Here is a 24,116-nt window from a genome sequence, read left to right as displayed (position 1 = left end):
CCCACAGGCAGTCAGACTGCTACATAGCTGCTCTACCTGACTCTGCTTTGGACACTTTTAACCTGCACTGGACACTTATCACTTGATTTTAACCAACATGTGGCTGTTGTGTTTTAATATTTATTGTTGTGTTTGTTATGTTATGATTACACTTGCCCCTGGGAAACGCTGTCTCATTTTTGCCCTACAGAGCTGATGTATGGTTGGAATGACAATAAAGTTTTTCAATCTTGAAGTGCTACGTGACTGGGTCTAGAAGACCTGAGTGGTAGGGAAAGATTAAATAGGTTAAGAATTTATTTCTTGGAATGTACAAGGTAGAGGGGAGATTTGATAGAGGTATATAAAATTGTGAGGGGTATCGATAGGGTAAATGCAAGCAGGTTCTTTCTATTGAGGTTGGGTGGGACTACAATCAGAGGTCATGGGTTAAGGTTGAAAGATGAAAAGTTTAAGGGGAACATGAAGAGAAGCTTCTTCATTTAGAGGGTCATGAGAGTGTGGAACAAGCTGCCAGCACAACTGGTGCGTGCAAGCTTGATTTCAGTGTTTATGATGGTAGGGGTATGGCGGCCAATGGTCCGGGTTCAGGTCGATGGGAGTAGGCAGTTTAAATGGGTTCGGCATGGATTGGATGAGTCGAAGGGATAAGCCAATTTAGCTTACGTAGCTTACGGTGTGTTAAAGATGATGAAACATCGCACTTCACAATATTGATTCCATTGGTTAGACACTTGTGCTTCAATTGTGAACAACTCCTGATCAGGCAAAACACTTCTTAGTTTGAGAATTCATCACCACATCTATATTACCCTTGCAGTAGGATCTAACCTCCCAATAAATTACAACAAATTTTCTGAACTCTTGTGTTTCCCAATGCATTTGTTGAACCTCCGAATTATTTTTCAATGACTTCACACAATTGAAATAGTTTCTCAAGTACAATGATTCTGAGGCGCTCTGTGTGTTTCTCTGGTTTCAGAAATGCTTGGCTATCTGATTCTTTCGCTGGTACTTTGCTTCCTGTACTGGCGGTACAGAGACGGGAAACGGATAACAAATGTATTTGACAAGTACGTGTACATCACAGGCTGTGACTCTGGCTTTGGAAATCTTCTGGCCCAGCATCTGGACCAGCAGGGATTCCATGTTCTGGCTGCCTGTTTTACCGAGAAGGGTGCTGAAGAACTGAAGAGCAGGACCTCATCGAGACTCAAAACATTTCAACTTGATGTTACCAACTCTGAGAGCATTGGGAAGGCAGCAGAATTTGTAAAATCAGAGGTAAAGGGAAAAGGTAATTTAAATTTAAACCTTCGTCTTTGTCAAACAAAAATTGTCAATTCTTAGATCGCATTGCTTTCTGTGAACTATTTATCAGTTTAAAAACATGTAATGCAGTAAAAGCATTTTGAAAATCTCATTAATCAAATCATTTTTAAGCCAACTGGCTTATGTTGATAAATTCCTCAATTTTTCTGGCAGTAGCACAATGCAATACCAAACAGAAAGAAGATAAAAGATGTGATAAGGTGTCTACAAAACAAAATGCTGGAGGAATTCAGCAGGCCAAGCAGCACCTATGGAAATGAATAAACAGTTGGTGTTTTGCCCCTAGACCCGACTGGAAAGGAATGGAGAATTCAGAGTAAGAAGATTGGTGGGTGGGGAGGGAGATGTGCAAGTTGGCCAATGATAATTGAAACTCAGAGAGTGGGAGGGAGTGAAGTAAAGAGCTGGGAAGTTGATTGGTAAAATAGATAAAGGGTAGCTATCACATTTCCATCAGAACTGAAGAGTCAGACGGTAATATTCCATATTAGTAAATTCTCTGTTTGAAGGGGCTTTTATATATAAATATAATATACACATACTCATAGAGCTAGGGTATCTAAGATCCACAACTCTCTGGGTGAAAAAGTTTTTCCACAACTCCGTTCTAAATGGCCTACCCCTTATTCTTAAACTGTGGCCTCTGGCTCTGGACTCCCCCAACATCGGGAACATGTTTCCTCCCTCTAGCGTGTCCAATCCCTTAATAATCTTATATGTTTCAATAAGATCCCCTCTCATCCTTCTAAATTCCTTTCTTTTTCAATCTTTTTATTAGTTTTTAAAAAAAAGACATAACATAATATTATATTACATATGTTATGAATACAATAGATTTGAAATTGTTGATAACAAGATAACAATATCTTATTAAACTATCAGCGAAAAAGGATCATACAATATCAATCTAATCTATATTGATTATACATGAAAAGATTAAAAATAATCATCAATAGAAAAAGAAAAAAATGTAAAATATAAGAAAATATGTATATTTAAAGAAATAATAAAAAAATAAACTTAAACTAACATGGGCAATAATAATAGTTTATAAGTATATGATAGTGTCAAAAAAACTCTGGAACTCCATACCAGAACAAGAATAATAAGAGTAAAGGTCTGGAAGAAGTCAAATTAATTCATATGAAAGTGTCGAATGAACGGTCCCCAAGTTTCTTCAAATTTAATTGATGAATAAAAAAATAGTACTTCTAATTTTTTCTAAACTTAGGCAAGAAATAGTTTGAGAAAACCATTGAAATGTGGTAGGAGGATTTACTTCTTTCCAATTTTGTAATTTAGATCTCCTGGCCATTAATGTTACAAAAGCAATCATTCGTCTAATTGAAGGAGATAATCGACTATCATCTTCATTTGGAATACCAAAAATTGCAGTGATAAAATGAGGTTGTAAATCAATATTCCAAATTGAGGAAATGGTAGCAAATATGTCCTTCCAATAATTATGTAAAGTAGGACATGACCAAAACATGTGGGTCAATGAAGCCACATCTAAATGACATCTGTCACATTGAGGATTAACATGAGAATAAAACCGAGCAAGCTTATCTTTAGACATATGAGCTCTATGGACAACCTTAAATTGTATTAAAGCATGTTTAGCACATATAGAAGAAGAATTAACCATTTGTAAAATTTTTTCCCATTTTTCCGTTGAAATATTGTATTGAAGTTCTTTTTCCCATTCCTGTTTAATTCTACCTGATATCTCTGGTTGTATCTTCATAATCATATTATAAATAAGAGCCACTAATCTCTTCTGACAGGGATTTAAAGCAAAAATCATATCTGAAAAATCTATCAAAGTTGAATTAGGGAAGGATGGTAAAACTTTATACAAAAAGTTTCTAATTTGTAAGTATCTAAAAAAATTAGATTTAGGTAATTTAAATTTGTTAGAAAGTTGATCAAAAGACATCAAACTACCTTCAGAAAAAAGATCGCGAAAACATATTATACCTTTCCTTTTCCATAGACTAAAAGCTTGATCTGTTAAAGAGGGTTTAAAGAAAAAATTAAGTAAGATAGGGCTATCAAGAACGAAGTTTTTTAGAGTAAAAAATTTACGAAATTGAAACCAAATTCGTAATGTATGTTTGACAATAGGGTTAGATATCTGTTTATTAAGTTTAGCTAAATCAACAGGGAGAGAAGAGCCAAGAACAGAAAATAAAGAATATCCTTGTGTACCGTTACATTCTAAATTTACCCACTGTGGGCACAATGGTAAATCTAAATCTAATTTCCAGTATAATAAATTCCGAATATTATTCGCCCAATAGTAAAATCTAAAATTGGGTAAAGCTAAACCACCATCTTTTTTAGATTTCTGTAACTGTCGTTTACTTAATCTGGGGTTTTTATTTTGCCACACAAATGAGGAAATTTTTGAATCAATGCTATCAAAAAAAGACTTAGGAATAAAAATTGGTAAGGCTTGAAATAAATATAAAAATTTCGGTAAAATCATCATTTTAACAGCATTGATCCGACCAACCAATGATAAGGATAAAGGAGACCATCTAGTAGTAAGTTGTTGAATTTGATGAAGCATTGGTAAAAAATTCAATCTCAATAAATCTTTATATTTCTTGGTAATTTTTATACCTAAATAAATAAAATTATCGGTAACAATTTTAAATGGTATCCTGTCATTCAGTAAAGTTTGTGCATTTAAAGGGAAAAGTTCACTCTTATCCAAATTTAATTTGTAACCAGAAAAACTACCAAATTGAACCAACAAGGATAGAATAGCGGGAATAGAATTATCAGGATCAGAAATATATAACAGCAAGTCATCAGCATAGAGCGATAACTTGTATAATTTCTCATTACGGGTAATACCAGAAATATTAGGGGATTCACGAATAGCAATGGCTAAAGGTTCTAATGCAATATTAAATAATAAAGGACTTAAGGGACAACCTTGTCTCGTACCACGAGATAATTGAAAAAAAGAGGATCTATAATTATTCGTAAGAACAGAAGCAACAGGTTTATAATATATTAATTTAATCCATGATATAAAATTAGAACTAAAATTAAAATTCTTCAAGGCATTAAATAAGTATGTCCATTCAACTCTATCAAAAGCTTTTTCAGCATCTAATGAAATAACACATTCTGGGGTTGTGGGTGAGGAAGTGTAAATTATATTAATTAATTTTCTAACATTAAAAAAGGAGTATCGGTTCCTAATGAAACCAGTTTGAACTCCTGAAATAATATGTGATAGTACCTTTTCTAACCTAGTAGCTAAAATTTTTGTAAGAATCTTAGAGTCTACATTTAATAACGATATAGGGCGATAAGATGCACATAAAGTAGGGTCTTTATCTTTTTTAAGAATTAAAGAGATAGTAGCTTCATAAAAGGACTGGGGTAGTCTCTTCTTAATAAATGCATCATTAAAGATTTCACATAGCCAAGGGGAAAGCAAAGAAGAAAAAGTTTTAAAAAATTCTATAATATAACCATCAGGACCAGGAGCTTTCCCTGAATTCATCGATGAAATAGCCTCTCCTACCTCAGCCATAGAAATAGGAGCATCAAATAAACTTCGATCTTCATCTGTCAATTTGGGAATATTCAAATTGTTAAAAAATTATCCATCATAGACAGATCACCATCAAATTCTGATTGATATAAAGATTTATAAAAATCTTGGAAAGTATTATTAATTTCTTTATGATCCATAGTCAGATTACCATCTTGTTTACAAATTTTAATAATTTGTCACTTAGTCAAAATAGCTTTTAATTGATTAGCTAACAATTTACCAGTTCGATCACTATGGATATAAAATTGAGCCCTGGTCCTAATTAATTGATTCTCAATTGAAGAAGCTAACAGTAAGCTATGTTCCATTTGCAGTTCAACTCTCTTCTTATAAAGTTCCTTGGTAGGAGTAACGGAATAAATCTTATCAATTTCTTTAATTTTATCCACCAATAAAGCTATATCTAAATATCTTTGTTTTCTTTTACCAGCAGAATATGAGATAATTTGTCCACAAATAAAAGCCTTAAAAGAGTCCCAAAGTATTCCTCTGTCAATCTCTTCAGTATAGTTTGTTGAAAAAAAATAAGTCAATTTGCTGTTTTATGAAGGTAATAAATTCTGGATCTTGAAACAAAGTGGCGTTGAGTCTCCAAGATCTAGTATAAATGAAAGAGTCCAAAATCTTGATAGATAACTTCAAAGGTGCATGATCCGAAATAGCAATAGAATCATATTTACAGTCAATAACATCTGCTAATAAACGATGATCAATAAGAAAATAATCAATTCTAGAATAACTATGATATACATGTGAAAAAAACGAAAATTCTTTATCTTTAGGGTTCAAAAACCGCCATATTTCAGTAATTCCCGAATCGACCATAGAAGAGTTAATAAGTAAAGCTGATCTATTCAGAAGAGTTCAAATAGGTTTAGATCTATCCATCGAAGGATTCAAACAACAATTGAAATCTCCACCCATTATCAACATATATTCATTTAGATTAGGAAGGGTAGTAAATAAATGTTTAAAAAATTCAGGGCAGTCAAAATTTGGAGCGTAAATATTAACTAAAGCCACTTTTCGGTTAAAAAGTGAACCAGTAATCAACAAAAATCTGCCCTGTGGATCAGATATAATTTCATGATGTATAAACGAGATTGAGGGGTCTATAAAAATAGACACACCCCTAATTTTAGCAGTACAATTCGAATGAAATTGTTGACCCTTCCAGAACCGAAAAAAGCATTGATTATCCTCCCTCCTAATATGGGTCTCCTGTACAAAGATAATATTAGCATTTAGTCTATGGAATACTTTAAATATTTTTTTACATTTAATTGGATGATTTAAACCATTAGTATTACAAGAAATAAAATTAATAGACTTATCCATCATGCTAATATTAATTGTATATACCATGAAAGGTTGAAAAAAGCACATAACCCATAATTCAGGAAGAAGGAAAAATGGTACAGGAGCAACCGGAGAACATGACACCTCACCAATATTAATAATTTAAAGTCGGCCCATGAACTAAAAGCAAAAAAATAAAAAGCAAAAGTGTGAAAAAGATCCCTACCCCCTCCCCCCACCCCTCGAAAGAAAGCCAAGCGGCAGGCACATAAACTAACACTAATATTAACTCCATTTCAAGATGGCAGCTCCATGAAAAGATTAAAAAAATTATATAACACCCAGATTTAAATATAGGGTTGCAAAGAGAAAATGTATATCAATCAGAATGAAAAAAAATAATATAATAAAACAAACGATCATTAATAAAAAAAGTATAAACATTAAAATTTGAAAGTGTAATATACCTTTAAAAAAAATTCCATGTTCAAATACAAGAAAAATGACGTTTCAAAAGCAAAGACTTATGGGAAGAAGAAACGACATTTTGAAAAAGCCATATTACAAAATATAAATGTAAGTTCAACGATCTATAAAAAAAATTAATAAAAAAAGTTAACAAAATAGGATTAAAAAAAGATTTAATAGACACTACAATATATAATAAAAAAAGACCAAAAAATCCAAAACATTCGTCCCATTTCCAAGTGCAGGCAAACAAATAAATGTTTACAGAATATAAAGTCTTATGGGAAGAAGAAACGACATCTTAAAAAAAGTAAATTCTTATTACAAAATATAAACGTGTATATCCGAAATCCTTCTAAATTCCGCTGTATACAAGCCCAGTTGCTCCAATCTTTCAACATATGACAGTCCCGCCATTCCGGGAATTAACTTTGTGAACCTACGCTGCACTCCCTCAATAACAAGAATGTCCTTCCTCAAATTTGGAGACCAAAACTGCACACAATACTCCAGGTGGGGTCTCACCAGGGCCCTGTACAGCTGCAGAAGGACCTCTTTACTCCTATACTCAATTCCTCTTGTTATAAAGGCCAGTATGCCATTAGCTTTCTTCACTGCCTGCTGTACCTGCATGCTTGCTTTCATTGACTGATGTACAAGAACACCTAGATCTCGTTGTACTTCCCCTTTTCCTAACTGGACTCCATTTAGATAGTAATCTGCCTTCCTGTTCTTGCCACCAAAGTGGATAACCTCACACTTATCCACATTAAACTACATCTGCTATACATTTGCCCACTCACCCAACCTGTCCAAGTCACCCTGCATTCTTATAACATCCTCCTGACATTTCACACTGCCACCCAGCTTTGTGTCATCGGCAAATTTGCTAATGTTACTTTTAATCCCTTCATCTAAGTCATATATTGTAAACAGCTGCAGTCCCAGCACCGAACCTTGCGGTACCCCACTGGTCACAGCCTGCCATTCTGAAAGGGACCCGTTAATCACTACACTTTGTTTCCTTGTTTCCCATAATAAATTCACCCATTTCTGTCTTCAATGGCCCAATTTTGGTCTTAACTATTTTTTTGCTATTCACATACCTAAAGAAGCTTTTTCTATCCTCCTTTATATTCTTGGCTAGTTTACCTTCATACTTCATTTTTTCTTGGCGTATTGCCTTTTTTGTTATCTTCTGTTGCTCTTTAAAAGCTTCCCAGTCCTCCGCTCATCTTTGCTATGTTATACTTCTCTTTTATTTTTACACTGCCCTTTACTTCCCTCGTCAGCCATGGCTGCCCCTTACTCCCCTTAGGATCTTTCTTCCTCTTTGGAATGAACCAATCCTTCTGCATTATTCCCAGAAATACTTGCATTATTGTGGTTTTCACAGTTAATTTTACTGCCAACACTGTTCCTTCAGAAATCATGACCTTCAAATAAGCATTGCTAAAAGAGGAGAATTGTCTTGCGATAATCAAGAATCTGCACACAGCAAAATAGAAAGAAACTGTATCAGGGAACATACATAAATATCTTGCCAAAGGCCAGCTGCTGATGGGGAATATTTAGGTATCTTAGAAAGCTTTAGACTGACCTTCAAATACAAGACGTTAAGCAAACAGAAAACCACTTCCTCCAAAGGAGAATGCCAAAATTGGATAATCAGATGGTCCACAACGTTCCTGAATACAGTGGATTCCAGTAAATTTGGATGTAGCAGGACATTTTGATGCAATTAAGTGGCTGTCCCATTTAGCTGAAATTTAATGGAAATTGTTAAAAAAATATAAAAGAGAAACTACCATTTAACTGAGTAAAAAATATGCATTTAAATGAAATACAGAATAAATTAGAACACTACCAATTCTGTTGTTGATTTGTTGAGGCCTCCGTCAGGTCAGAATTGACCATGGATGTTGCATCCTAGCTGTCTAGACACGCAAGCCTGGGCAGTATGATATTGAGAGCAAGCTGTTGCCCAGGTAGCAGGCTCCCCCTCTCCATGCATCTGATGAACCCAAAGGAACGGGAGAGACCAATACATGTTGGTACCAGAAGCATTACAGGAGTTGCCAGTCAGCACTGAACTAGGTGTAGGGACTATAGCTCCAGATTTTTCCCTCAGGGTTTAATCCCAAAGAGTTCCCCATGAGTGGGTATAGCACAAGGCTGTTACTAATACTACTACTACAGTACTATAAAGCCGAATTAGTTCCTAATATTATTGAAGGAGGAATTCATCCAATGTGTACTGCTATGGTGTCTTGATTGACTGTAAATCAATTCACACACCTAGTGTAGGTAATAGACTGCCTTCATACAATGCTTTTTGACAATTGCATCCTCCAAATTTTCATTTTCATTGTAACATTCCAGGTGATTGTCAATATCTTCAAATTCTTCGTAGCTCTTAACTTGTTGAATTAGTGAAATAATTTCGTTGTCACTCCTGGCATCTCCAAGTCTGAATGCTTGAGCAAGACAGTTCTGAATTGTCTTGCTGCTTATTTCTCACCAGCAATCAGTGACAAAAATTTTTGCTTTTCAAACATAAACACACACACCTGTCACTATTTAAAAACTGTTCACGCGAAGTATGGTGTAGTATTTAGCAGCCACACAAATGCACATGACTGATACAAACTAGAAACTTCAGCTACAATCTCCTGTCCCCATTAGGCAGCATAGTTTCCCAAATAAAACAAGGGATCCCAGGTTATTTTCTCAATTAGTTTTTATTCTTCAAGACTTAACCCAAATAGGCGGCTGCCGAAGTCCAATTAACCGGAATCCACTCCTCTTCCTCACGGCTGATTACCACAAACTGGTATTGTCAAAGGCATGAGAATAGATCACCCACTTGACATATTGGTTGGGGGATGGTGTGTAATGTGGCAACTTAAAAGATGGAATTGCAACCAAAAATAAGGACTCTGTTGGCAACAGACCAGCAATCAGATCACGACCCCAGTAAACAGCAGTTCAAAATTTGTCAAAAATGCATCACTGCCAAGAGTTCTGTCAGTACCTATAAAAGTCTAGGAAAAGTCAAATAAAATCTAATACTATTAAATGAGTATTCAGAAGAAAATCTGCAAAATCTTTGGTTTAATTATCCTCTTGGAAGAAATAGAAATTGATGTTGATATGACTTCTGTGAATAGGAAATATTTAAAAGGATCCCTGGTGGTTTCATTTACTTGTCTGGTAAAAATCAGATTTTACCAAAAATCAGGTGTAAGAATAAGGCTTGAGGCTTGCTCAAATTCATCAAATTGTGATAAGGCTGTAAGTATTTGGAGGAACGATAAACATTGTGTTGGACGCAGTGGAGATGTGATGATAGAGTGAGAAGAACCCATAGCCTCACTCGGAAGTGACTAAAATCAGCAGGCTAGCATATCTTCAATGGATTAGTGAAATCAGGAGCTGTTTTTGATAATTTCCTGACATGTTCTCACAGCAGTGGCTACCTCTCACCAGGAAAGTCTGGCAGTAGTTCTGAGGAGACCTGCCAATACGTGATGAGCAGTGCCTAAGAGTCAGGATTTTGTGTAAAGGTCTGTATGTTTACGTTCCGCCCGTTAATCAAGGACCTTTATGTAGAATTTCTCTCCATTTTGCCAATCTATGTTTTCCTTCATTGCTGTCTTACTCCGATGGAAAGGTTAACTCTTTCCTTCTTAAGCTTTACCTCCTTATCTATTTGAACTGTTAGCACTGTCACTTGAGGTTCTCTCTTTCTCATTTGACAATCCTACTTTTGAGCAGCATTGAAAGCTAAAATCTGTGAAAGATCTAGAAGAGAGGTTATAAAGCCTTGAAATGGCATGGGTGAGTTTGGTTAAGGTAACTATCGAGAAACTCAATTATACGGTGCTCTTTTTGAATACTCTGCAACTGGATTTCAAAGTCCATAGGTGTGAATCATAATGATATTATAATCACACAGTTTATGAAATATTATTTGACACTTTCAGTGCTGATATAGGCAGCATATATGCAGGACTTCACTATGAGAAGTGATATACTGCACCTTTCACTTGGAGCATCAACCATCACTTTTTTAATTGACCAAGAAAATAAAATAAGACTGTAAAAGTTTATTTTACTTTTTTTCTGAGATACAGTGTGGCCCTTCAAGCCATGCCACCCAGCAATCCCCTGATTTAATCCTAGCCTCATCATGGGACAATTTACAATGATCAATTAACCTACCAAACATTTTTGGAGTGTGAGAGCACTCGGAGGAAACCCACACAGTCAGGGAGGGAAACTGGCTCCTCTGTAGTGTAAAGCATTGTGCTAACCACTAGGCTACCATGTCTATCAATATGTAAAAAGAAAAATATTCGCTAAGGTTAATATGAGTCCCAGAGTAATAATATTAAAGATTAAGGAAAGGAAATAAGTATTTTGTATGTCTCTGTGGAAGAAAGATTCCCATTAATAATGGGGAAACATTGGTCAGCAGAGAGTGATGAACTCAAATCACTTAGCATTAGTAAAACAAAAATTAAATTAATGGGACTGAAAACCATTAAAACGCCAGGACATGATGACATTGTGAAAGAGATGGCTTTGGAGAGAGTAAATATACTCGTTGTCATCTTCCAAAAGTCTGTATATTCTATTAATTGTCTATATATTCCAGAGCAACTCCATCATCCTCAACGTGGATTCCCCCTAGCGCTGTGCGCTGAGTCCACATTAAACTGCATCTGCCATACATTTGTCCACTCACCCAACCTGTCCAAGTCACCCTGCATTCTCATAACATCTTCCTGGCATTTCACACTGCCACCCAGCTTTGTGTCATCAGCAAATTTGCTAATGTTACTTTTAATCCTTTCACCTAAATCATTAATGTATATTGTAAATAGCTGCGGTCCCAGCACCGAACCTTGCGGTACCCCACTGGTCACAGCCTGCCATTCCGAAAGGGACCCGTTAATCGCTACTCTTTGTTTCCTGTCAGCCAGCCAATTTTCACTACTCTGCCCCCAATACCATGTGCCCTAATTTTGCCCATTAATCTCCTATGTGGGACTTTATCAAAAGCTTTCTGGAAGACCAGGTACATTACATCCACTGGCTCTCCCTTGTCCATTTTCATAGTTACATCCTCAAAAAACTCCAGAAGATTAGTCAAGCATGATTTTCCCTTCATAAATCCATGCTGACTCGGACTGATCCTTCTACTGCTGTCCAAATGTGTCATAATTTCATCTCTTATGATTGACTCCAGCATCTTTCCCATCACTGATGTCAGGCTAACCGGTCTATAATTCGCTGTTTTCTCTCTCCCTCCTTTCTTGAAAAGTGTGACAACATTAGCCACCCGCCAGTCAGCAGGAGCTGTTCCTGAATGTATAGAATATTGGAAAATGATTAACAATGTGTCCACGATTTCTAGAGCCACCTCTTTAAGTACCCGGGGATGCAGACCATCAGGTCCCAGGGACTTACCAGCCTTCAGACTCAACAGTCTATCCAACACTGTTTCTTACCTAGTATAAATTTCCTTCAGTTCATCCTTTACCCTAGTTCCTTTGACCACTATTACATCTGGGAGATTGTTTGTGTCTTTCCTAGTGAAGACAGATCCAAAGTACTTGTTCAACTCATCTGCCATTTCCTTGTTCCCCATAATAAATTCACCCGTTTCTGTCTTCAATGGTCCAATTTTGGTCTTAACTATTTTTTTGCTATACACATACCTAAAGAAGCTTTTACTATCCTCCTTTATATTCTTGGCTAGTTTACCTTCGTACCTCATTTTTTCTTGGCATATTGCCTTTTTTGTTATCTTCTGTTGCTCTTTAAAAGCTTCCCAGTCCTCCGGTTTCCCGCTCATCTTTGCTATGTTATACTTCTCTTTTATTTTTATACTGCCCTTTACTTCCCTTGTCAGCCACGGCCGCCCCTTACTCCCCTTAGGATCTTTCTTCCTCTTTGGAATGAACCGATCCTGCACCTTCTGCATTCCCAGAAATACCTGCCATTGTTGTTCCACTGTCTTCCCTGCTAGGGTATTGTTCCATTGAACTTTGGCCAGTTCCTCCCTCATAGCTCCATAGTCCCTTTGTTCAACTGTAATACTGACACATCCGATTTTCCCTTCTCCTTCTCAAACTGTAGGTTAAAACATATCATATTATGGTCACTACCTCATAATGGTTCCTTTCATTAGGTCCCTGATCAAATCCGGTTCATTGCACAACACTAAATCTAGAATTGCCTTCTCCCTGGTAGGGTCCAGTACAAGCTGTTCTAAGAATCCATCTCGGAGGCACTCCACAAACTCCCTTTCTTGGGGTCCAGTACCATTCTGATTCTCCCAGTCTACCTGCATGTTGAAATCCCCCATGACAACTGTATCATTACCTTTGCGACATGCCAATTTTAACTCTTCATTCAACTTACACCCTACATCCAGACTGCTGTTTGGGAGCCTGTAGATAACACCCATTAGGGTCTTTCTACCCTTAGAATTTCTCAGTTCTATCCATACTGACTCTACATCCCCTGATTCTATGTGCCCCCTCGCAAGGGACTGAATATCATTCCTCACCAACAGAGCAACCCCACCCCCTCTGCCAGTCAGTCTGTCCTTTCGATAAGATGTATATCCTTGAATATTCATTTCCCAGGCCCTGTCCACTTGAAGCCATTTCTCTGTTATTCCCACAACATTGTACTTGCCAATTTCCAACTGAGCCTCAAGCTCATCTACTTTATTCCTTATACTTCGTGCATTCATATATAATACTTTGAATTTGTTACTCCCCTCTCCTTTCATATCAATTTCTATTTCACTTGGCCATACTGTATGATCCCTTCTTGAGCTTTCTACTCCATTGATTCTGTTGTCCTTTTTAACTTTTCTTATTTTCACTTTCCCTTTAACTCCATCCTTATATTTCCAGTTCATCCCCTCCCCCCACTACTTAGTTTAAACATATCTGTGTTGCAGTGGCAAACCTGTCTGCCAGAATGCAACCCGTCACTTTGTACAATTCATCACTGCCCCAGAACAGATCCCAGAGGTCCAAGAATGTAAATCCTTGCTTCCTGCACCAGTTCCTCAGCCACATATTCAGATCCATTATCTCCCTGTTCCTGCCCTCTCCAGCACGAGGAACTGGAAGCAAACTGGAGATAACCACCCTGGAAGTCCTGCTTTTCAGCCTTCTTCCGAGTTCTCTGAAGTCCCGCTGCAGAATGTCCTTCCTCTTCTTCCCAATGTCATTTGTGCCAACATGCACTACCACTTCCGGCTGTTCACCTTCACCCTTGAGGATTCCCTGCAATCGGTCCGTGATGTCCTGGATCCTAGCACCAGGGAGGCAACGTACCATCCTTAAATCTCACCTGTTGCCGCAGAAACCCCTTTCCGTACCTCTTACTATGGAGTCCCCTACTACCACAGCTCTTCCTGATGTCTGACTCCTCGGCTCTGCTTCTGCACCAATTTTCAGCTCGCAGACCTGTCCGCCTCTCAGATTGGCAGTACCTTCTGTGCTGACAGCTTCCAAGAGGGTGAACCTGTTTATGAGAGGTACATCCCCTGGGGTCTCTTGTATTTCAAGCATCCTTTCCATCCTCATCGTCACACCCTTTCTCTCTTCCGGTATCCTCGGTGTAACGACCTCACTGTAGGTCCTATCCAGAAAACTCTCGTTTTCGTGGATGAACCTGAGGTCATCCAGTTCTTTCTTCAGTGCTGCAACACGCTGCTTCAGAAGCTGAATCTGGACACACTTTTCACAGCTGTAGCAGTGGTTACACTGTGGTTGGTAGGTTAATTGGTCATTGTAAATTGTCCTGTGATTAGGCTAGGGTTAAACCAGGGGATTTCTGAGTGGCGTGGGTTTAAGGGCCGCAAAGGACTGTTGACGCTGTATCTCAATAAATAAATCCATTTTTAGACATGGTTTCCGTACACTTAAGAGTAATGCTGACATTATGTGTCGGTTGATTGAATCCCGTGTTGTCTTTGGAGTGACTGTTCTGATCTGATTTCTGGTTAGTTAGGACATATCAGGATCAGTAGATTTTGGCTCAGGTAAGTGGCTACCACAATTGATCAAAGTTTCATGGAAATAGTTAAAAAGGTATACAAAAAAAGACAAACCATCAGTTAACTGACTCTAATTAGGAACAGCTTAGCGACAGTCTCCTGTCCTAATTAAACACCATGACGTTCCAAATAAACAAAGAGCATCCTGGTTGTTTTCTCGATTATCTGTTTTTATTCATTAAGAGTTGTGTCAAATTGGGGACTGTCTGATTAACCAATGGCTCAATTAACTGGAATCCACTACTGTGATTAAATTTATTTCTTAGACCTTTGAATTGAATTGACTTTATTTCTTACATCATTTCTGTGAGTAAAAATCTTTACATTATTTCTCCATTTAAATGTGCAATATAAGGCAAAGAGTATAATGAACCTTTAACTCTAAGGCAACAGCATTAGCGTTTTTTATGTGGGCTGCATGTAAATATATGTATTAAGTTATACAGCTGATGTTTTTGTTTTGACGTAAGTTTTAAGTGTGAAATCACAAGACAGTATTAGGAGCCAGTCAATTATAATAAAGGGTAATCTGACATTTAAGTCTTTTTGTGTTCATTTCAACAATTCTAGGACTCTGGGGGCTGGTTAACTCTGCTGGCATCTTGCACACCATTGCACCTGTTGACTGGCTTACAATAAGTGATTTCAAACCTGCGCTGAATGTCAACCTGATTGGACTTATTGAAGTCACACTGAGTGTACTTCCTCTGATAAAGAGGGCACGAGGCAGAATAGTAAATATTGCAAGTATATTTGGAAGGATCAGCCTTATGAGTGGACCATATTGCATCTCTAAATTTGGTGTAGAAGCCTTCAACGACTATCTCAGGTGAGTTTGAAATTAAGATGCTCTCCTTGATATTTCTCTTTGTATATGCAGTAAAATGAATTTAATCTGGCATTTTGTTTTTTGGGAATCCTGATGATTCACAATCTTGACTTGCTCCTGCTCCAGAATATCAGCCAGGTACTGAGAGTGAGCCCTGAGCCCTGAGCCAAGAGCTGGCACCAGGGCTTGGAGACCAGAGCACCAGGGGCCAGGAAATAGTCATCTTTGCAGCTGGAGTAGGGGACGAGGGTACTTGTAAATGCTCCCTTTAGACTCCTTGGATTCACAGGAAACTTCATAAAATGACAGTGTAACAGGTCGAATAAAAGTATGTTTAGGTATTAATAGGAGTGACATCCATTAGGATGATTTAGCAGATGAGTGTGTGCCAGAGGATCTGGTGTAGAGGGCAGGATTTCAGATTTATGGATCATTGGGGTCACTTCTGGGGAAGATATCACCTGTACAAAAGGGATGGTTTGCACCCGAAACTGAGCAGTCCAATATCCTTGTGGGCTGATTTGTTCGAACTGTTGGGTTGGGCTTAAACAAATTTGGCAAGGGAATGGAACTGGAGTGATAGTGCTAAGGATTAGGTAGTTGGTTAACAAACAGGTCCCAGAGGGGTATTTCGGGAGTGTCTGTGAGATGGCTTTGTAGAGGAGTTTGTAGTGATCAGCTCTTCTGGATTGGGAATTGCCCAATTAATTAATTAGAGAATTCAAGGTAACGGAACCCTTAAGGGCCAGTAATTATGGCATGAGAGAGGAGCTGGCCAAATCTGATTATAAAAGAACTCTGCTAGAAATGATGGCAGAATAGCAATGGCTGGAATTGCAATTCAGAAGGCAACAGATATAAACATCCCAAAGAAGAAGAGGTACTCTAAATATAGATGATGGCACTGTGGTTGACAAGAGAAGTCAAAGTCCACATCAACACTAAAGAGAGGGCATATTATAGAGTAACAACTAGTGGAAAGTTCGAGAATTTGGGGAGCTTTTAAAAACAAACAGATGGCAACAAAGACAGTCATTAAGAAGGAAAAGATGAAATCTGAAGTAAAGCTAGCCAATAATATTAAAGAGGATACCAAAAGTTTCCTGAGATATATAAAGCGTAAATGAGAGGTGAGAGTAGATACTAGACTGCTGGAAAATGAGGCGAGAGAGGTAGTGATGGGGGAGAAGGAAATGGCGGATGAACTGAATGATAATTTTGCGTCAGTCTTCACTGTAGAAGACACTAGCAGTATGCCAGAGTTTCAAGGATGTCAGGGGATTGAAGTGAGTGAAGTTGCCATTACTAAGGAGAAGTTCTTGGGAAACTGAAAGGTTTGAAGGTAGCTAAGTTAACTGGACCATACGGTGTACATCCCAGCATTCTGAAAGAGGTAGCTGAAGACATTCTGGAGGCATTACTAATGATCTTTCAGAAACCAGCTGTTTCTGGCGTGGTTTTGGAAGAATGGAAAATTGCAACTGTCACTCCACTCTTCCAGAAGGGAGGAGGCAGAAGAATGGAAATTGTAGGCCATTCAGTCTGACCTCAGTGGTTGGGAAGATGTTAGAGTTGATTCTTAAGAAACAACGAGCAGGATAGATAAAGGAGAACTGGTGGATGTTGAATACTTGGATTTTCTGAAAGCTTTTAACAAGTTGCCACACATGCGGCTGCTTCAGAAGCCCATTGTATGACAGGAAAGCTACCAGCGTGGATAAAGCAGTGGTTGATCGGCAAGAGGGAAATAATGGGAATAATGCTAGCTTTTTCCAGTTGTCTGCCAGTGACTAGTGGTGTACAACAGGATTATGTGTTGGGACTGCTTTTTTATGTTACATATCAATGATTTGTATGACAGAATTGATGACTTTGTGGCCAGGTTTGCAGACAATATGTATTTACATGGAGGGGCAGGTAGTTTTGAGGAAGATGAAAGGCTACAGAAGGACTTGGACAGATTTAGAGAATGGGCAAACAATAGGCAGATGGAATACAGTGTTGGGAAGTGAATAGTCATGCACTTTGGTAGAAGAAATAAAAGGGAAGAATATTTTCTAAATGGAGAAAAAATTCAAAAATTTGAGGTACAAAGGGACTTGGGAGTGCTCATGCAGGATTCCATAAAGATTAATTGTTTTGTCTGAGTCTGTGGTGAGGAAGGAAAATGTAACGTTAACATTCATTTCAAGGGGATTTGAATATAAAGCAAGGATGTACTTTTGAGGGTTTATAAACCACTGGTGAGGCCTCACTTGGATTACTGTGAGCAGTTTTGGGCCCCTTATCTGGGAAAGAATTTGCTGTTATTGGGGTGGGTTCAAAGAAGGTTCACAAAAATGATTCTGGAATTGAAAGGCTTGTCATACAAGGAGTGTTTGCTGGCTCCAGGTGTCTATTCACTGAAATTCAGAAGATTGAGGGGTGATCTCATTGAAACATTGATTGTTAAAGGGCCTTGACAGAGAGTATGTGGAGGCGTTTCCTGTGGTGGAGGAGTCTAAGACCAGAGGACACAGCCTCAGAATAGAGGGACATCCATTTAGAACAGAGATGAGGTGGAATTTCATTAGCCAGAGAGTGGTTAATCTGTGGAATTCATTGCCTCATGTGGCCATTGAGGCCAAATCATTGGGAATACTTAAGGCAGAAATCTTGACCAGAAATAGCGACTGTAAACATTTCCATAGATGCTGGCTGACCTGATGTGTTCCTCCGCCATTTTGTGTGTGTTACCTAATTATTACACCTTGCTTTTTACGAACATTGTTTAGTATTTTATTTTCATTTTTAACTTTATTGTTTGTAAATCACCTGTAATTACATCATCTGTTGGAAAGCGTTCTGTGAATATGTTGTTATTATTATTCCTTCACAAAAGATTGACTGGTTCTCCTCATAGTCTATCATTTAAAGCAGCATGTACTGTGTTTTACGTAAAATAAACAAGGACAAAGTAAACAAAAGCCAATAGATAAAAGTTTTCAACAACATGACAGTTTTATTTTGTAATTTTGCAGGAGAGATATCAAGTGTTTTGGAGTGAAAGTAGCTTGTATTGAGCCAGGCAGTTTCAAAACACCCTTGACTGATACAGACCACCCACTGAAGCAAATGTACAGGCTCTGGAGTAGATTACCACCAGAGGTACGAGAAGACTATGGGGTTGATTACATGGATAAAGGTTAGTTGTTTTCATTTTATATATATTTAGATGTTTTTCCATTTTCATTAGTTTTTTTTATGTTTATACAGTATATAAATTGTTCAAATAAATTGGTTTAATTTAATATAGAGAATGTATACAGCCTGAAATTCTTATTCTTTACAGACATTCACAAAACAATAAACCCCAAAGAATGAATGATAGAAACATCAGAAACGTAAAGCCCAGCCTCTCCCTCATGCCATCCACGCAGAAGCAGCAGCTGAAGCACTGACTTCCTCTCCCTCCCCTCTTGCAGGCAATAGCAAAATCCCCAGAAAGACCTTGATCTGGAGTCCCATCAAAACCTACAGTCCATAATCAGCACTTTGGTGTCTCAGGCAGGTTTTCTCTCTCTCTCCATCGAGCTAGGGAGGGAGGGAGAGGGAGAGAGAGAGAGATTTCTGGCCCAGAGTTGCAATCTGCCAAGTCACTTCTCCAAGTACCCTGCCAGCTTTCACAAACCATTGGTTTGGAGGGGGAGGTTAGAGTTTGAATTGAGTACAGAGTCCTTCTTCTGACAGCAGCACACACTGTCTGCTGTCCCAATATTTCAGTCTCCAATGACGTTTCAGTGGCGATATCAGGGAGGAACTGGTCGTCTGCGGGGCCAGACACAAAGGTGCAAGTCTTGCAGCCTGCTCCTGGAGATAGGAAAGCACCGAGCTGCGCAGCCGGTTCAAAGACCCACTGCTTGTGATGAACTGCAGTTTGAGCAGTATATCACAGGCTCTGACAGAACCCCAGACACCTTGAACAGAAAAGAAAGACACAAGAGAAGAAGGAAAAACTGTCCCTTGAACAAACTGGAAGGTTGCCTGGGTCTGCAAAAACTGATGCCGCCATCTTTCCTAGCTCATCCTCCCACACAAAGCATCTATCTTTCAGCAGCACAACTGCAGCACTGTATCTCTCCTTTGTTATCAACCATCTGTGTTAACCTTGTAAACCAGTCTTTGCAATAAAAACTTGAAGGTACAAGATGCTAATTTTGAAGAAGGCCTCACATCCCACTTCAAGCATTTCATATTAGCATTTACAACTCAACAATTGCACAGTTGCCTGCAACCTGTGGTCTCTTTTCCTTTTGCTCAGGAGGTTGTTCAACCCTCTGAGTGAAGAAGTTTCCCCTCAGGTTCCCTTTAAACTTTTCATCTTTCACTCTTACCCCATGACCTCTGGTTGCAAAGCCTGCTTGCCTTTACCTGACCTATACCCCTCCTAATTTTGTATACCAAATCTCCTCTCAATCTTTCATGATCCAGGGAATAAAGTCCTAACTCATTTAATACTTTCTTATAACTCAGGTCTTTCAAATCCGGCAACATCCTTGTAAATTTTCTCTGTACTCTTTCAACCTTATTTACTGCTGTGTCTGTAGACTTTAAACAACAGTAGATGTGTCTATAGTGACACTGATGTAAAATTTAATTTAAAAATCCCTTTTTTCCTGTATCATAGAAAATAGGTGACCCTTTTGGTAGTTGATGCACCATCAATAACTCTCTGAGATGTGAGGCGAGATATCTGCTTTCATTGCCTGGAAGAAAGAACAAGCAGTAGTTGACCACTATACTACATCCTGGGGACTGAGGGCCGGGCTCAGGCCTCAATCGCCTTTATACCGGGGTCTGTGGGAGGAGCCACAGTCAGTGGGAGGAGCCACAGGAGCAGTCAGCAGGGGGCGTGTCCAGACAGGTATATGTAGTTCACCACAATAGTGTCAGTCAGGAATCTTGACTTGAAAACTGTCAAAGACTTCAGAGAATGGAACCACAACTTAGAGTATTAATACACATAGTTTCAGTAATTCTATATGTCATAAAAATGCAAATGAATGGGAAGAAAGAGTTCAGGTGGTCCATTAATTCTACATTGCATGGTTGCATCCCAGTTTCTTAAATCACCAGCCCACCAGCAGCAGCTCCATGCAGTCTCCCGGAAGGGAGAGGAAGCCGATATACCCAGCATCAATTGAAGAAAAAGAATCCATTAAATCCTTCCTCAGTCATCTGGGTTGCAAGAGACACAAGGAGTAATAACATGGGGTTTTATTTATGGGAGGGGCGGGAGATATAAAAATTGATGTCTGCCGGGGACTTCCTGTTTAATTTCAGGTAGCAAGAGCCATTACTTGCAACAAGCGGCAGGAACTCCACCTATTTTGTCTTCTGAGAGCATACAGATTGTTGTGTGCTTCAATAATATTTGAGTAATCTTATGTAGATATTAATTGATTAATCGGTTTTGTTTATTCATGATGGGTAAAATGTTAAAATATGTTAATTACAAACGTCATCATGCTACCACATGTAACACTTGCCCAACAAGCTGGTATATGTCTAGGGGAAAAGGAGATCCAGCCACACACCAATCCCACCTCCCGTACACGCAGGTGCTGTGAGAATCGAGTTTATGCCTCGCGCCCGCCCACAGTATCAAACCCACAACAAATACCGTTATGAAATACACTTTAAAGAGTTTACTAAGATTAAAAGAGTATTAGGCAATACAATATATATGCAAGGGAAAAAAACAAAAAGGCGCCAACTTATCAAAGTTCAGTCAGTTTAGTGCACATCGTTGGAGCTCAAACATCGAACCATTCGACCCCTCGTCGCTTGCCTCCGACCTCCACATCTTCGCACCTAGGACTACGCCCGGTGGTCTTCCGAGCAGTGCAGCGCACGTCCACCTTCCTCGACGTCTTCCTCCCGCTCTCTACCAAAAGCCCGCAAGAAAACCTCCCCCAAGTTCCCAGCCTCACAAGACAAAATAACATTCCCCATTGGTTAACAAATGAATACAATTACCATATCAACAAGTATCAAGCAAAACAACTGCGAGAGAAACACTTATCAGACAAAGAAGCATTCCTACTCTTAACAAACCAAAAAACCCATTTTGAGTAACATACACAGGACAGTGTACACATGTGATGCACGTGAGCCTCGCTGAAAGTAAACTCAAAGTTAAACCCGCATTTCGGACTCCCAGATCTTCCTTTGAGTCAATTACAAAACATAACACAGAGAGTGTGCCTTTACTGCGCAAGTCAACAACTCATCACAAAAATTAGCGGACTCCTAGGAAAATAAAATCTACTTGAAAACTAACTTCACCCTTCCTTTGCGAAAATGATATGTGCCTCTAATGTTCTGTAGCATGTTATATATGGTGCTTATCAACATCATAGATAAAAAACAATTTTCTTTAAATGTACTTTTCATATTCTTTTACAGTCTCTGCAAAATCACAGACCAAAATGTTGGGGCAATTAAACCCAGATTTGATGAAAGTGGTGTGGTGTCTGAATCACGCTCTGATTTCTCTGCATCCTCGTACTCGGTACTCTGCTGGAACAGATGCAAAGTGTTTTTGGATTCCTCTCTCCTACATGCCAACTGCTATATCTGATTTTCTGATCAGTTTATATAAAACCAAGCCAGCAAAAGCTCTCTTTTAGCATCATTTTGGGATTGAGTATGATGAGGAGGAAATAGTACTAGTGATGCTACTGTAAAATATGATGTGATCCCTTTCTTGCTGTATCATAGAAAATAAGCAATGTTATTCCTTTCTCTGGTGTCAGTCAGTATATTCACTTTCAAAACTATCAAAGATTTTGGAGAATCGAACCACAATTTGGAGCAAATTTGAGGTGTAGATTTTGAGGTGTTATCAATTAAAAGGCTTTTATCACTGCTGAAGTTTCAATGTTCTGGGCAAAAATAAAAGGTCATAAGTTGATTCATGTGTCTTTCTTTATGCTATAGTTTGTTGTATTAATATATATTTTACAAATTTTGAGAAATGTTCCTCAGCCACCCAGTTGAATTTTCGGAAGGCTATGAGTGAATCCTTTCAAGGCTTTCTTGAGTTTACAGAGAATTGTGCAAAGAAACATCCAGTGAGTGGCAGCTCCGTGGGTGAAGGTGCCTGTTAATGAGCGAGGTCGGAGGAGAATTATATATGTACTAATTACTAATAAGGTAAAAAAAATTAAATCAGCCATGCCCCTACTGGTTCAATGCCCAGACTGGTTCAAGTTTACAGGATGCTGACAGTAATTCAAGTTCAGCTGGAGGGGTAGCCAATCAGGACCGAGGCAAGCAATGGGGTCCTATCTAAATGTGAGCAGTGCCAGAGAGAAACACCAAAACCTGTGCGCTGAGAGTGTCACCATGACTGCCTGCAGACTAATTGCAAAGTGAAAACAGATCTCTACAAAATGAAAACTTCCAGGGTGGGCAAGTACTTCTTATAGGCTCTGTTTCTGTGCCAGAGACCTTTGCACATTGCTGTATGCTCATGGTATACCTATACTAACACAGCCTTTCTCTTTAAAGCATTAAGTATTTCCTTCTTTTCATTTTCTGACAGCAACCCAAAGTTCAGAAAATATTTGGTGCAAAGAAGACAGAAAATATTGATTTGTATCTTGGTAATTCAATGTTAAAACTAGTCAGAAACAAATCCACAATAATGCTTTGTGATATTCTCTGATGATCATTCCCTCTGAAAGGAAGCTTGTAGGCTCTGGACAGTGATTGAGCTCTGTAGCAAAATAAAGCAGCTCACTCGAATTTTAAACTCAAGCGATTCTTTCTGCAGATGATGGGTATCCAGAGAAGCACAGACAAAATGCTGGAGGAACTCAGCAGGACAGGCAGCAGCTCTGGAAAAGGAATGAACAGACAATTATTTTAACATTCAAAATAATGTGCAAAATTAAAGATAGAAACATAGGAAATCCTGCAGCACAATAGAGGCACTTTGGCCCACAAGGCTGTGCCAAGCCTGAGAAATTGCCTAGAGTTACTGTGGTGAACTACATATACCTGTCTGGACTCGCCCCCCGCTGACTGCTCCTGTGGCTCCTCCCACGGACCCCGGTATGAAGACACAGCCCCGGCCTCAGTCTCCAGGATGCAGTGTGGTGGTCACTTGCTGCTTGTTCTTTCTTCCAGCCAATAAAAGCCTACCTTAACCCATGTCTCAGAGTTATTGATGGTGCATCAGTTACCCATAGCCCTCTATTTTTCTGACCTCCATACACCTGCCCAGGAGTCTCTTAAAGGACCCTTTCATACCCGCCTTCACCACCGTCACCAGCAGCCCATTCCACGCACTCACCGATCTCTGCGTAAAAAAACTTACTCCTGACGTCTCCCCTGTACCTGCTTCCAAGCACCTTAAACCAGTGCCCTCTCATGCTCACCATTTCAGCCCTGGGAAAAAGCCGCCGACTTCCACACGAAGAATGCCTCTCATCATCTTAAACACATTCAACATTAAAATATTTGGTCAGAAC

General features: G+C 38.7%; 1 protein-coding gene across 2 annotated transcripts; it reads left to right on the top strand.

Moving 5' to 3' along the window:
- The first annotated feature begins 984 nt into the window (after window positions 1-984).
- Window positions 985-22,552, top strand: LOC132392483 (dehydrogenase/reductase SDR family member 9-like). 2 transcript variants are annotated; one of them, XM_059966380.1, is made up of 5 exons: window positions 985-1,297; window positions 15,339-15,597; window positions 18,618-18,781; window positions 21,839-21,852; window positions 22,062-22,552. In XM_059966380.1, the coding sequence occupies exons 1-5, from the start codon at window positions 985-987 to the stop codon at window positions 22,266-22,268; spliced, it is 957 nt and encodes a 318-aa protein (XP_059822363.1). In that variant the 3' UTR covers window positions 22,269-22,552. The 2 variants fall into 2 exon arrangements, with proteins under 2 accessions (XP_059822363.1, XP_059822362.1); XM_059966379.1 differs by lacking the exon at window positions 21,839-21,852 and having other exon boundaries at window positions 22,045-22,552.
- The last annotated feature ends 1,564 nt before the right edge of the window (window positions 22,553-24,116 follow it).

This window comes from Hypanus sabinus, chromosome 4 (assembly GCF_030144855.1).
Source record: "Hypanus sabinus isolate sHypSab1 chromosome 4, sHypSab1.hap1, whole genome shotgun sequence".
NCBI classification, from domain to species: domain Eukaryota; kingdom Metazoa; phylum Chordata; class Chondrichthyes; order Myliobatiformes; family Dasyatidae; genus Hypanus; species Hypanus sabinus.
The sequence above is the reverse complement of the archived record's forward strand: the minus strand, read 5'-3'. Positions and strand labels throughout refer to the sequence as shown.